The 14,630-nt window shown below is 35.1% G+C and overlaps 1 protein-coding gene across 1 annotated transcript; it reads right to left on the bottom strand.

The window, feature by feature from the left end:
- Window positions 1-12,163: 12,163 nt before the first annotated feature.
- Window positions 12,164-14,630, bottom strand: LOC113099170 (chymotrypsin-like protease CTRL-1). The gene is made up of 7 exons (XM_026264256.1): window positions 14,579-14,630; window positions 14,086-14,189; window positions 13,879-13,958; window positions 13,700-13,781; window positions 12,642-12,822; window positions 12,425-12,555; window positions 12,164-12,336 (listed from the first exon to the last, which is right to left on the bottom strand). Exons 1-7 carry the CDS (start codon window positions 14,622-14,624, stop codon window positions 12,175-12,177), a joined length of 786 nt encoding a protein of 261 aa, XP_026120041.1. The 5' UTR covers window positions 14,625-14,630; the 3' UTR covers window positions 12,164-12,174.

The following is a 14,630-nucleotide window of genomic DNA, read 5'->3' as shown; positions in this document are numbered from 1 at the left end:
TGATTGATGGCCAGAGCGAGGTTTAATATCATTAAACATCATACAGTACATATCTTTAATAAGTTGTTTTCAATTCATTTTTCAATTTGTGTTCTAACTTGGAACTTCGGAACACATAGTTTGTTGCATCAATGACTCACTCTTGAATGCTCACAAAAGAATTCCAGTCCACAGTCCACTAGACTACAGCATAAATAGTAATGTATTTTTTAGTTTCGTCGTGCATATATACAGTCATGGCCAAAAATATTGGCACCCTTTTAAATATGATCAAAGAAGTCTTTGAAAATGCTTCTGCATTGTTAATCCTTTTGAATTTTTATGTAAAAAAAATCACAAAAATGTATCCTTTCATTGGATAATGAGAATTTCAAATGGGGGGAAATGTCATTATGAATATATATATATATATATATATATATATATAATAGCCTACACATTGGCCACAATTAATGGCACCCTTTTATTCAGTACTTTTGAAACCTCCATTTGCCAGTTTAACAGGTCTAAATTTTCTCCTTTAAAGCCTGATGAGGAGACCGGAGATCATTCCTTCATCCAGAATCACTCCAGACCCTTTAAGTTCCCAGCTCCATGTTGGTGCTTCTCCTCGTCAGTTCACTCCTCTCATTTTCCGTAGGGTTCAGGACAGAGGAATGGAATGGCTATAGCAGAAGCTTAGTTTTGAGCTCAGTTACCTTTTTCTGTGTTTTTTTTTTTTTTATTTAGGTTTGGATTATTTGGATTATTGTACGGATGGAAGATCCAAACATGGCCCATTATATGATTTCTAACAGAGTCAGTCACTTACTGATTTTGTATCTGTTGGTATTTGATAGAAATCATGATGCCATGTGTCGAAACAAGATGTCCAGGACCTCCAGCAGAAATATAGGCCCACAAAACCAAAAATACAGTAGTATATTTCATTGAATATATGGGGTACTTTTTATCTCTGTGTTTACCAAACCCATCTTGAGTGTTTGCTGCTAAAAAGCATTTTTTTTGTTTTGTTTCATCTGATCATAGAAGCCAGTCCCATTTTAAGTTCCAGTCATGGCTGATAACCGAATATGCTTTAGTTTGTTTTTGAATGAGGTAGGAGAATTTTTCTTGAAACCCTCCCAAACAACATGTGGTGATGTAGGTTTAAGGTTTTCTGAACCAGAGACTCAACTATTTTCTGCAATTCTCCAGCTGTGACCCTGAGTTACTCAAACTCTCCTTCTCACCACGCATTAGGACGGTATAGAAACACGTACTCTTCCAGGCAGTTTTGTAACATTTTCTGTTGGTTGGAAACTCTTAATTATTGCCCTGATGGTGGAAATGGGATTTTTCACTGCTCCAGCTCTTTTCTTAAAGCCCCTTCACCACTTTGAGAAGCTCAATTATGTTTTGCTGCACATCAGAAACATGTTTTTTTTTCTCATTGTGATGTTACGCTGCAGTGCTCAAAACTGTGAACATGAATGGTAATATACTTCAGAGTTATTTTTGTGAATTTTTAAAATAAAAGATCAAAAGGATTAACAATGCAGATTAATTTTGACAGCCTTCTTTGATCATATTTACCAAGGGCACTAATTTTTTTGGCCATGTCTGTATATATATATTTTCTTCTTGAAAATTTTACATTTTAATTCATTGTGTGTCTTTATAGTTCTTTGTAATTAATTGGAACTGAGTTTTTTCAGTGTAATATGTGCCCATTATTTCTGTTTGTCATCCGCATATGGGAAAAAGGAAAATATTTGTATGATTTTTCATACCTTTATGCCATAAAATGTATGAAGTGAGATTATGTTGCATTAAAATAGCCATTAAGATTTAGCGAGAGTTTCTAAACATTTTCCCAACAGAACAAATTTAGTCATAGGTTCAACATTTTCACTTGTATAATGCAGTTCATGACTATTTATACTGTTGAAGGGTGACTATAGTTTAGTTTTCCAAAAAGAGGACATGGTGCCGGCGGGGCGGGGCGAGTGGTTGGTTGAGGGTTAGAGTAATGCCCAAAGTGCCCAAAGTAGTGCAATCTCAAATATCGAAACGCAAAATATGTCATTTCCATACCTAATACACATATTTTACAGTCACTGTTAAGCACATTTATCATAAACACTGCTAAAAAGCTTCCTACCAGTGGCCGTCCTTCACAAAACTAAACATCTAAGAAGTTTTATCATAGGTAGAATGCTAAATGTTTCAATGCAAGCATTTCTGTCCAATGTAATTTATACAAGATTTTAAACCTTTAATCCAGGGTGGAAAATCAAGCCATGGCAGCCCAAATCCATCGAAAAATAAAAAAATACGGACTTGACAAGCCTGCATCCAACACGAGCTGCAGCAGTCAGATTTGACTGATCATGGGTTGAAATGAGAGATGGCTGACAGACCATGCTGGAGGATTTGCTGCTCAACAGATCCTGAGCTCATTGACAAATCGCATCTTCCTTTACACAGAGTGCATTTGATCTCTAAATCAAAAGTGAATGTCAACAGCAAGCAGGTATTAAAAAAAATATTATATTATGCGCATATTGATAGCCCCCCCCCCCCATGCGCTAAATTCTATCCATGTTTGTTGGAGTGGGTGGGCGCTTTTTCAGGGCTATCATACAAAAATGCACAAAATGTAAAGGCGTCTGTAGAAAGCCAATTTAAAAATCCCAGCTGGACGCATTTTTCAAGGTCCAAAAAGTGGACATGTCCAGGGAAAAGAGGACGGATGGTTACTCTACACTGTAAAAAAAAAAAAAAAAAAAAAAAAGTCTGTAAAAATACAGTATAATATACCGTAATAATTTAAAGGAATTTTCCATATTTTCATTTTACAGGTATTTTTTTCCATATTTTTTATAAATAGTCTCTGTCAAAAATTTATTTTAAAGTAGGATTCCGGGTTTGGTGAAATGTTCTTAAACATCCAAATGATATTTTTTTGTTAATTGTAACAAACTGTAACTTTAACTTAGTTGCTGTCTGGCAAATGATTGTCGGAGCCATCGTATTCAACATTTTCCACGTACTGTCACATCTTAACGTTTCTCGACCTGGAAGTACGTTACAGTGCTCAGTTTCAGTTTTATACATAAAAGTTTATTAACTTTAAATTTTTGTTGATGTGGTGTATTTCTTAATGAGTGTGTCATGCATCCAGCATATTAAATTTACTGAGGTGATGTTAAGCAGCTGGGATAATGTTAAATCTGAAGTGCGGTACTACTGTGTTTAGAGCGCTTTATGCCTTCAACAGGAGCTGGCAGAGCAATTGTGTCAGATTTCCGTCAATGTGAGTCTAGTTTTATAGGGACAGCAGTTCATGACGTTCATGGTGTTTCTTTTCTTTTCTTTTCTTTTCTTTTCTTTTCTTTTCTTTTCTTTTCTGACAAGTCATAATTGCTGCTGTACTGTGCATCCCAAGCATCGCCTGCATTCTTATCGTGGGTTTGTAATATGCAAAATGGCAATGCAATATGTAAAATGGCAATGTATTTATGTATTTAAATTTAAGATTTTCCATGTAATATTTAGTGCAAAATGAAAATGAAAAATCTGAAAAGGAAATTCTTTTGAAACGTCTGTAAGAGTCAATGCATTTAAGAAAAAGAAAAGACATTTAAATCACCATTTTGCCACCCTTTTGCAGCACCTTTGGCTCAGAATGCATTCTATAATTCTTACTGCATTTTGCTACATTATTCACGCTGTATTATAATGAAAATGAATCCCAAGTGTCATACTCCTAAGACTAAATGCATTTAGGAAAAATAGCAATTAAATTATAATTTTGCTACAGGTTTTGCTTGGACATGTCAAAAATATCTAATCAATTTGAGAAATAAATTTTTCAATTTAGAAACTTATAAAGTGTTAAAACAATGAGCATATTAAAACAAGTGTAAAAAATGGCAAATATGAATTATGTAACAGAATCTTAATTTTGAAAAAAATGTTGGACACCTTTATGGTAAAATGTAAATTACAATACAGAACTACGTTACCTTTTTACGTATTGCATTGCCATTTTGCATATTTTAAATTAAACGTAAACAAAAATAACAACTTTATTCAATGATTTCTCCTCTCCTGGGAGAGTCTGCTAACATTAATGAAAGTACATGACACATGCATTTGCATTAATTTGCCTGTGAACAAAGTGCAGCACATGCGGAGTCTATCAAGAGCACCACACGCATTCAACGTGGGTTAGAGAGCTCTCTAATTTTATCAGAAATATCTTACTTTCTGTTCTGAAAATGAACAAAGATCTTACGGGTTTGGAATGACATAAGGGACAGTTATTGACAATATTCATTTTTTTGGGTGCACTATCGTTTAAGTTTATCATAAAACATTGTTGACAAGATCATGTGACCGATGCAATTGGAGAACACTGGAAATGCAAGTTTAGCTTTTTAGAACTTAAAATGGTAGTTGCATGGGCAGTCGATGGAGGGACAGAAAGCACAGGGATTTCATTAAAAATACTCTTCATTTGTGTTCCAAAGATGAATGAAAATTCGATGCATGTGTAACGGTATGAGGGAGAGTAACTGATGTCAAAATTCACATTTTTATGTGAACCGTCCTTTTAAATAATGTTGTGTTCTATAGGAAAATGGTTTCATATTACTTGACTATTGACTATATGAAATTTTTTTTAATCCTTTGTCTTTGTGGCTACTATTTGGTGCAACAAAAATATTGTAAAGTACCTGCTCATGTTTTCTTTACTCTGCGTGTAGTTGTTTAAAACTAAAAAGTGTTCTACAATGAAAGCATTTTCAATTTCAATTTTCATAAGAGTGCGGCCATCAAGGTAGAAACATGGTTTTTCATCCTTGCATCTGGCAGGTGTAGAGTTAGTAATGTCTTTTGTTTGCTTTGATTCCAGATTATCCTCTGTGAAAGCCGTCTTTAGCAGCAGATACTGTTTGAGCTTCTTCTTATCACACATGAACACATAGAGAATGGGGTTCAGACAGCTGTTTTAAAAATACCAGGCAGTTTACTACAGCTTCTGTTTTAATAAAACCTCTTTAGCCGACTCACTCCATTGATTCTCCTGTGCACTTATGTAATAAAACTCTTGGATATGATAAGGAAGCCATGAAAAAGGACCACAGCTATAATAACCTGGTACAGTATGACCTGAGCTTCTCCGCCTTTTTGGGGATTTTGACTTGCACTCTGATAGCTATGAAAATCATAACAATGATCAAAAAGGGAATGATGAAGCACACCTTTTCAATTGATAGTGAACGATTTATGATAATTTCCCCTTTACGTATTATGATGTGTGATGGTGGGATGGAGTTCTATTTTAAGTTCTATTTCTGCAATCTGAAATTCCACCAATTAATCATGAGTGCAGAGAGAAATGTGTTCCCTACCAGGTGACACGTTATCGAAAGACACTATCTTGTGTCACGGGACATCCAGTCAGAAACTTTCACTGCAGGTAATATCAAGAGATTTATTTTTTGGACATTGACTTATCTTTAAATCGGACCTTTGTCGGACTTCTATCCAAAACACAGATCAGATCACACATTGTAAAACAGTAAGCCACTTTAGCTACTTAGAGATTGCTTTTATTGTTGTTTTCTGGTCTTTGCTACTGGTCAAGGAAACACCAGTGTCTTTTCTCGTCTTTGTGATCCAGAAAGTTTCTAGCACCAACAGCAGGGACTGTTTAAGCTTCTTGTTAACCTCCTTGCACATTAACACATAGATAGTGGGGTTCAGACAGCTGTTTAGACAAGCCTAGCAAACCACCAAGCAAACCAAACAAAGATGTTGTATTAGATATTACTTGTCTAACATTGGCTTTCTGCTTATTTTATGGGTGAAATGGGTGAAAAATTGGTTCATTTATTCTGAACATAACACCCCTCACCCATCCAATAAGCCAACTATGAGGATCTGTGGATCTTTCCCCAAAACACCTCAAAAAGGATATAGGCCTCTGGTTCCATTTCAACCAAAGAAAAATCATCTGATAATGATAACGCTAGTTTTATTGCTCAAAGGAATGCAGGCAGAGCAAATCTCACTACATTACCCCATAGAAAAACATATACTGTAATTCCCCAAAAAAGGACTCTTTTCAATTAATTCATAGCCTTTTTATGACCTTCCTATATCATGCATATCCCCAGGTCTTGTATATTGTCTTTTGTATTGTATGCTGTTTTATGCAAGCTTATAATAGAATGCATATTTAATATGAACTCACAGCATGTATGGAATCTACTAAATGAGACTGTATATTATATGATGATACCTATGCATCATTGTGTTCTAATAGTATTTTTAATCATTAACACCCAGTCCAGTTACATATGCAAAACATCATGCTCGGAGACAAAGACTCGTACACATTCCCTTCAAATGTCTTCCTTTTTATCCTCCCTTTCTTCCATCTCTAACTTTAATTTCCCGACTGGAGTATCATTGTTTTATAAAAAGTTAATTATACATGTCAACTATAAACTAACCAGTGAATGTTAATTTATTGAAAGAATTTGAGTATAATTACTGAATCTTAAAGGTCGACCCACTTTAGCTGAATCCCACCTGAATGGCCAAAGTGGGGCAGCAATATTTAAACACCTTACAAGAAAACAAACAAATATTTGCGTTCATTTCCTGTAGTAACTGTAGTAAAAAACAAAACAAAAACAAAGCAGGAACTTTCAGGAACTGTAATATTTGTAACTGTTATAGTTTTCATGAATAACTATTGCAAGATGATAACTTTGTCTTGTGCTCTTATGATGATTATTTTTTATTTTTTTTTGCATGACTTTGTGAAAATGTAACTACTATAATAAATGTAACAGCATAGACTTCGTCATGGTTGGTCTTTGCATAGTTCCTTTCCTTCTGTAACCCACTTGTTCTACTGATCTGTGTAGCTGCTAGTGTTATGCTGCTGTTTTTGATAACGTTGATAAAGTTTCTGACAGATAATATCTTGTTGTTTTTTTCATCTGCCTTACCAAATGTGGTATCCTGTCACCAATAATCTATCTCTGTGTGTGTGTGTGTGTGTGTGTTTTTTTTTTTATTACTGTCAGTTTGCAAGTGATGCAGTGTTGCCAAATATTGCCAAAAAACAACAACAAAAAATATATAAAATAAACCGACATCAGTTAAACTTTTGTAAATAAAATAAGATAAAGTTAATCGCTAAACCACACTGTACATTCTCACTTTATGAACTTTATAAATTGCCAAATTAAGTGGAAAAGACAAATCCAAAGACACCTATAATAGCTGGATCTGGTGCCCACGTCCTCACATGTCTCAAAACAAGTTCACTCCGCCAGCGTCTCTCAGCGATCATTTTTATATCATGGACGGTCTAAACCTACTTATACATGCAGACACTCATAAGAGGAGTTTTAAACAGCCAATTATTCATCCAAACAGCAAATTTTATTTTTACATGAGGTCCAGACCCCGGTGACCTCATAGCTGCACTTTAGAAAATGGTAGGTTGTTTAAATCCAATTTTGCGTCATATATGGACTAACCCAACCATCAAATTTTTTACCCAAAGGTTGGGTTAGTCCATATTTGACCCAAAGTTAGGTTGAAACAACCCAGCATTTCTTTTAATTGTGGCAATGGTTATCATTTATGTGTCTATTTTAGTAATTTAGGGTTAATCTTTACCATAACCATTTATATGATTTTATACACTGACCTAAATTTAAGGTCGCAAAAAAGGTTACTGAATGTGTCTAAAAGAGTTATTCATTTTGCTATATTATTTTTATTATTAATAATAATAAAAATAACCATATTAAACCATACTGTACAGATAAGACTCTTACCTATTTTCTATATCTTGGTTTTTATTGTGAATGCTTACAACTTGGTCAAACAATTATCAGCTGGAAACAGGATCTCCTCTACATACATGAAAATCGCGTGGGTGGATTGAGGAGGTTGTATGTGAACTTTGTGAACTTTGTGGGCATGTTGTGGTTGATCAACTAAGAAAAACTGCATAGACTGACAAAAAAATATCCCCCACACCATAAACACCAGCTAGACACATGCACGCATAGACATCAAAGAGGGCTCTAGCACCTTCCTTTTTTCTTTCTCTTTTAATAAATCAATATATGTATATATTTGTCTCTTTTTAAATGTCCCTTTCCAGTTGTGTTTGTCTTGTTGTGGAAGTGAGTGATGAACAAAAGACCAAGCTGCATGTGCCTCGAAATTCCAGCTAATTATCCAAAAAAACAAAAGGCAAATATAGTACATTTGTCTTGCTACCTAGCTACAATGCAAGTTAGCCAAAGTTTAAGGGAATAGGAAGTAAGGTTAGACCAGTGCACCTTCTTTCACAGCATGATTTAGTTTTTTAAAATGCATTTATAGTAGTATGATCAGAAAATGTATAATATGGGGGCAGAAATATATATATATATATATATATATATATATATATATATATATATATATATATATATATATATATAATTTCATATAGTTAATCAGCATCACGACAAGACTAATGTTTTTTTTTTCTACCAAATTTAGAATTCCAATTTGTGTCCCTGAACAACATTATAGTGTTATGTTCCTGAATTACAAATCCATCCGAAAATGCTTCTACCTTTCATTCACCTTAAGTGAATGTAGTCTTGGCCAGGAGGGGTTGATGTCATCAGGCGGTACCCATCGTTCATTGGGTGTTTCGAATCTTATCTGCAACACCTTTCTGATGGTGGGTCGGCAGTGGAGGCCAAGTTACTACCCATCTTCCCCTCCTGGCTTCCAGCTCAACTCCCCTCCTGCTCCATAACCAGCAGAGGCTCCTTCCGCTGCCTTCCCCATCCTGCGAGCTGCTGCCTTCCTCCCCTTCCCTGTTATTCCAACTGAGCAGGGAATCCTCTACCGCCGACCTCGATCGGGAAAAGCCAAGCCTGCCATCCTTTCCCCCTACAGTCATGCAGCAGTTCTTAGTATTTGGCGCTCTTTCTTTCAAAGGCCTTTTCACACCCCTCTTCCCATGGGAATCAACCGTTTAAATTATTCGCAATGACTCACCTATTAACAGTGACTTGCTGCCACCTACTGACGGTTTCAATTTCACATTTAAAGTATCTGTTCTTTTATATATACGGTATGCATCAGTTTTAGAAAATAACAAACTAAACATATACTCACAATAAAAATCTTTGTTAATAGAGAGCTACATTATGCCTGCGTATAACATGCAACCGGTACGATCATTATTCTTGTTCAGATGTTCAAGCCATCAGCTAGCTATAGAAATGGGAAGATGGAGTAATACACCAGTTGCAGAAAGAATCTGTCATCATTGTAATTTAAAAAATATTTCTGTAATCGAAGATGAGAAGCACTTTTTGTATGTTTATCCTTTGTATAGAGATTTACGCAATATTTATTTTAGCGAACTTGTCCTTGTAGGTGATGTCTGCAAAGATGTGTCAAGTATTTGTGATTCTGAGAATGCATGGCGATTAGCACTATGTATATATATATATATATATATATATATATATATATATATATATATATATATATATATATATATATATATCAAGGAATGAAAAAGAGTCTATCTGCCATGTCATGACATCTGTGGAACTATGGGCCGAGAGGCCATTTATTCCTGCAATAAATGAAACTTGACACTTGAAACTCCTAATATATTTAACATTTTGTTTTATAAAAAAATTAAATAAATTTGAGAAGTGCCCTTTTTTCCAGTTCCTTAAAATATCTGTGCACGTCCCTGCCACCAGCAGCCTGAACCATTGATACAGGGCACAATGGATCCATGCTTTCATGTTGTTTATTCCAAATTCTGACCTTACACTCTAAAAAATGCTGGGTTAAAAACAACCCAAGTAGAGTAAATTTTGGACCAACCAGTGATAGGGTTAAATGTTTAACCCAACCTGCTGTGTAGTCTTAACTCAACTATTGTTTTAAAAATATTACCGTATTTTCCGGACTATAAGTCGCACCTGAGTATAAGTCGCATCAGTCCAAAAATACGTCATGATGAGGAAAAAAACATATATAAGTCACACTGGACTATAAGTCGCATTAATTTAGAAGCAAGAACCAAGAGAAAACATTACCTTCTCCAGCCACGAGAGGGCGCTCTATGCTGCTCAGTGTAGACTACAGGAGTACTGAGCAGCATAGACCGCCCTCTTGTGGCTGGAGAAGGTAATGTTTTCTCTTGGTTCATTTCTCTCGGTTCATGTTAAATTAATTTTGATAAATAAGTCGCACCTGACTATAAGTTGCAGAACCAGCCAAACTATGAAAAAAGTGTCCGGAAAATATGGTATATGGCTGGTTTAAAATGAACCCAAAATATGTTGGAAATTAATATTTATTAATTTGTTTAATCAATTATAATTTATTAATTTGTTTAATAAATTATAATTTATTAATTTGTTTAATAAATTAACATTTATCAATATGGTTAATAAATAATAACTAAATAATAAACATTTATTAAATGTCTTATTCATAAATATTCACTTTTTGATTATTGCTGATGCCTGTAGTAATTATATGTCTGATTTTGGGTTCATTGTAAACCAGCCATAAAGTAATTTTTAAACAATAGCTGAGTTAAATAAAACTGCCCAGAAGGTTGGTCACAACAACCTCATCGCTGGATTTGTCCATGTTTACTTGGGTTGTTTTCAACCCAGCTTTTTCTAAAGTGCACTAACTAAAAGTTGGAGCAGAAATCAAGACTTAGCAGGCCAGGCAACCTTTTTTAAATTTTCTTTTGTCCAATTTCAGGTTTTCTGAAATCACCTTTCTTCCCGATGCTTAATGCTCAGTTTGACCTTTAGCAGATCATCTTGACTATTGGTACACACCAATTTGTAGAATTCCACTTGTACTTGGAAATTGGGAATTCCTAGTTCCCACAAGGGACTTTTAACTGGAATGCCCTCCCAAGTCGGAGTTCAGACTCAGAATCTCGAAGGAATCTCAACAACTCCAATATATCTGCTCAGTGTATCAGCAGAAGAGAAACAGTGGTAGTACATTGTTTATTAGCACTAATGTTTGTCCGTGTCTCAATAAACTCCAATAAATCCAACCTCTATTTGTGCACATAATATAGCATTATCTGTGCAAAATATAGCTTTTTATGTGTTTTTAATCGACTGGTAGTGCTAACAATGGATGTGTCTGTCTTGGTTTTCTGGCTTCTCTACTGGAACATGGTTCAATTTGTGTGGTGTGACATCGTTCCTAGCTCGGACATCCGACTTCCTTACAGATGAACAGGTATAAAACTTTTGATATGCATCATGCCAGGCCTGACTGCAATGGTGTAAAATATGATTGGTTCTTCCCTATTTGTCACAGCAAACATCAAAGCTGGCATGAAGCGTCTTGCTGTATCTGAAGGGAGTGAAACTGCTTCATCAGAAGGGAACTTGTTTGGAGAAAAACAACTTAAATGTCTAAGTCTTTAAAGTCAGTTCCTCTTTTCAGTGTGACATATGTTTTCCACACAGTCATGTGGTCTCAGAGCTTAAGAAATCATGAAACAGCAGTTGGCAGAAACCTAGTTGGCAGACAGTAACTTTTAAAATATTAAAGAAGTTAAACGCCTACTTGTTATAATAACTTTAGTACTGATACCATGATAATAAATCAGAACTTGAACCCCAATCGTGGCACAATGATTCAAATCCACGAAAATATGAAGCAGCACAAATGTTTTCAACTCTGATAATGATAAAAATATTATATTATTTCAAATTTTACTGTTTGATTTTTTTAATCAAATAAATGTAGCCTTGATAAGCATAAAATACGTCTTTCAAACACATGAAAACCTCACCAACCAACTTTTGAAGAGTAATGTATATGGTTATCAGTTGCGTGCATTTTCTTTCATTTATTCAATGCTATTTTTGGCGTTTATTACCCTTATATTGATTTCTGTTATTGACAAACAGATTTTGTTGTGGTCATGGTTCCCTGAAACGGTCTTACATCACCATAACCACATTTTTTTTTTAACATGAACTCAAACACACAGTATATTGGCTATAGCACCTTTAAAGAGTTTTATTTGAATTGATTGACTCATTGAGCATCATGTTTGATGTTCAGAGAGTCAGAACTCTAGTTGGAGGCGACAATCTGGTCAATCCATTGGCGGAGGTAAGAGACGCGAGCGTAGACGGCTGGGGTGCGAACATTGCAGTCGCTGGTGCCCCAGGATACGATGCCCACCTGATACCAAACACCTGAGCTCTCACACACCAGAGGACCACCAGAATCACCCTGTAGTAGACAAACAAGCATATAGACACATCAGGACTAAAGCACTCTATATATGCATACACATATTTAGGCTTCTGTCTTCATATACCTGGCAAGAGGAGACACCGGAGGCTCCAGCGCAGATCATGGCGTCTGTGATTCTGTTCTGGCCCCAGTATTGCTTGCACTGAGCAGGACTCAATAGGGGCAGCGCGGTCTGCTGCAGGATACGAGGACTTGCTGTAAAAACAAAGCAAAGTGAAGAAAATCAAACCACTTTTGTCCTTGTAGAAGTCATTTGAATGTGACGATGATGATAAATTTACAGGTAGATCCTGTTTTGCCCCATCCAGTGGTGACACAGCGAGTGCCAGAGGGGATGCTGGTGGAGGAGGAAGCCAGACACACAGGAGAGACACGGGACGTCAGCTGGGCTGGAGAGGACAGTTTCAGCAGGGTGATGTCATTGTTGAAGGTATTACTGTTGTAGTAAGGATGGGTGATGGCCTAAAGTGGGAGGAATATTGATTTACTGTATGAGATGTCTTTATAGATTGAGATGTAGAGTAGATGGTCTGTTTAATTTGACAATTAAAAGTTTATATTTGTAAAATGTGAGGAGAAGCTGTTCAGTAGGCTTGTTCTTACTTTTCAAAAGTTTGCATTTGGTAAGTTTTTTTTACAGAAATCTCTAATGATCCTCAAGACTGCATTTATTTGATCAGAAATGCAGTAAAAACACAAAACAGTAATGCAGTGAAATATTATTAACATTTAAAATACAATTTCTGTTCTGTTGTAGTATATTTTAAAATGACTCCAGTCTTCAGTGTTACATGATCCTTCAGAAATCATTCTAATAATGCTTATTTGCTGCTCATAAAACATCTCTAATTATTATCAGCATTAGAAACAATTGTGCTGCTTAATACTTTTAGGTTTGTTAATGAATAGAAAGTTCAAAATAATTAATTTATTTGAAACAGTAATATCCTTACTGTCACTTTTGATCAACTACTGAATAAAAATATTAACAACTATTAATATTTATAAATATTAATAGAGAGAAATAAACTAAAAAACGAGGGTTTTTCATAGACTTAAATGACATGTCGCTTAAGAAACATTAACAGTAAGAATAGAAATCCAGTTACAAACTGGAAAAAAAGAGTAAGACATGATGCAGTTGCTAAAAGAGTCTGTTTGACGCAAGCATTTGTCATGTAGTCTGGTTCTGAGTAGTAAGCAACCAACATTTTTGACTGTGGCAAAACCCTGTGGCTCTAGAGGTATTGCGATAGATATCATAGAACCACTGCAATGTTATCAGCAGACCGTGACTCAAAATAAAGGGATGCTCAACTCATATCATTGAAGCTGATACCTTGGCAATTCTTATGACTTGAACCGACTCGGCGCTGGAGCCGCGGTCATGCTCTCCAAGAATAACATAGTGATATCCAGCCCTAGGATAGGAGGAAGAAACAGGAAATGTTGAAAATTGAAGCATGGAAAGGAATCAGGCAGGGTATGTTTACTGGAGTCAGAGTCAGAGGTTCTTACTGGACACGGCAGTGGGCAGCAGTGACCACCCAGTACTGGTTGAGCAGGGATCCTCCGCAAAAATGGAAGCCATTGGATTGCTGGTTCATACATTATCAAATATAAATGATAGAACATTGTGTGTGGTGAGTAAATCATTGTTAATATTACATTTGCCATGCATCTCAGCTTATATTATAAAGTGTAATTATGACTAGTAAAAGTTACCTGGAGAGAGACCTGCCAGGGCCAGGAACCAGACACTGCATTCTCTCCATTAACAATTTTGCTGTAGCCACTGATTACTGGCTTAATGGCAGGCACTCCACAGCCTATGGTTAGGAAAATAAACACATGCAAAAAATATACAATTATGAGTTATTAGTCTGTTTATTATTTTAGTTTTTTATTGTTATATTGTAGTGTATTATACATTTGCTTCACTATATTTAAACTATATATCGTTTTAATATAAATAGTGAAGCATATTTATAATACACTATAATAATAATAATAATAATAATAAACAACCTGCAAATGCTGGTCTAAAGAATATATAATATCAAAATTTAGTTAGTATATATATATATATATATATATATATATATATATATATATATATATATATATATATATATACCCATACATATATATATATATATATATATATATATATATATATATATATATATATATATATATATATATTGTAAAAACTCACCCAGAGTGGAGGCCACCAAAGCAAAACAGCTGATGATCCAGAACATTGTGGA

This window comes from Carassius auratus, unplaced genomic scaffold (genome assembly GCF_003368295.1).
Source record: "Carassius auratus strain Wakin unplaced genomic scaffold, ASM336829v1 scaf_tig00216878, whole genome shotgun sequence".
Taxonomy (NCBI): Eukaryota; Metazoa; Chordata; class Actinopteri; order Cypriniformes; family Cyprinidae; genus Carassius; species Carassius auratus.
This window is presented reverse-complemented; position numbering and strand designations above follow the sequence as displayed.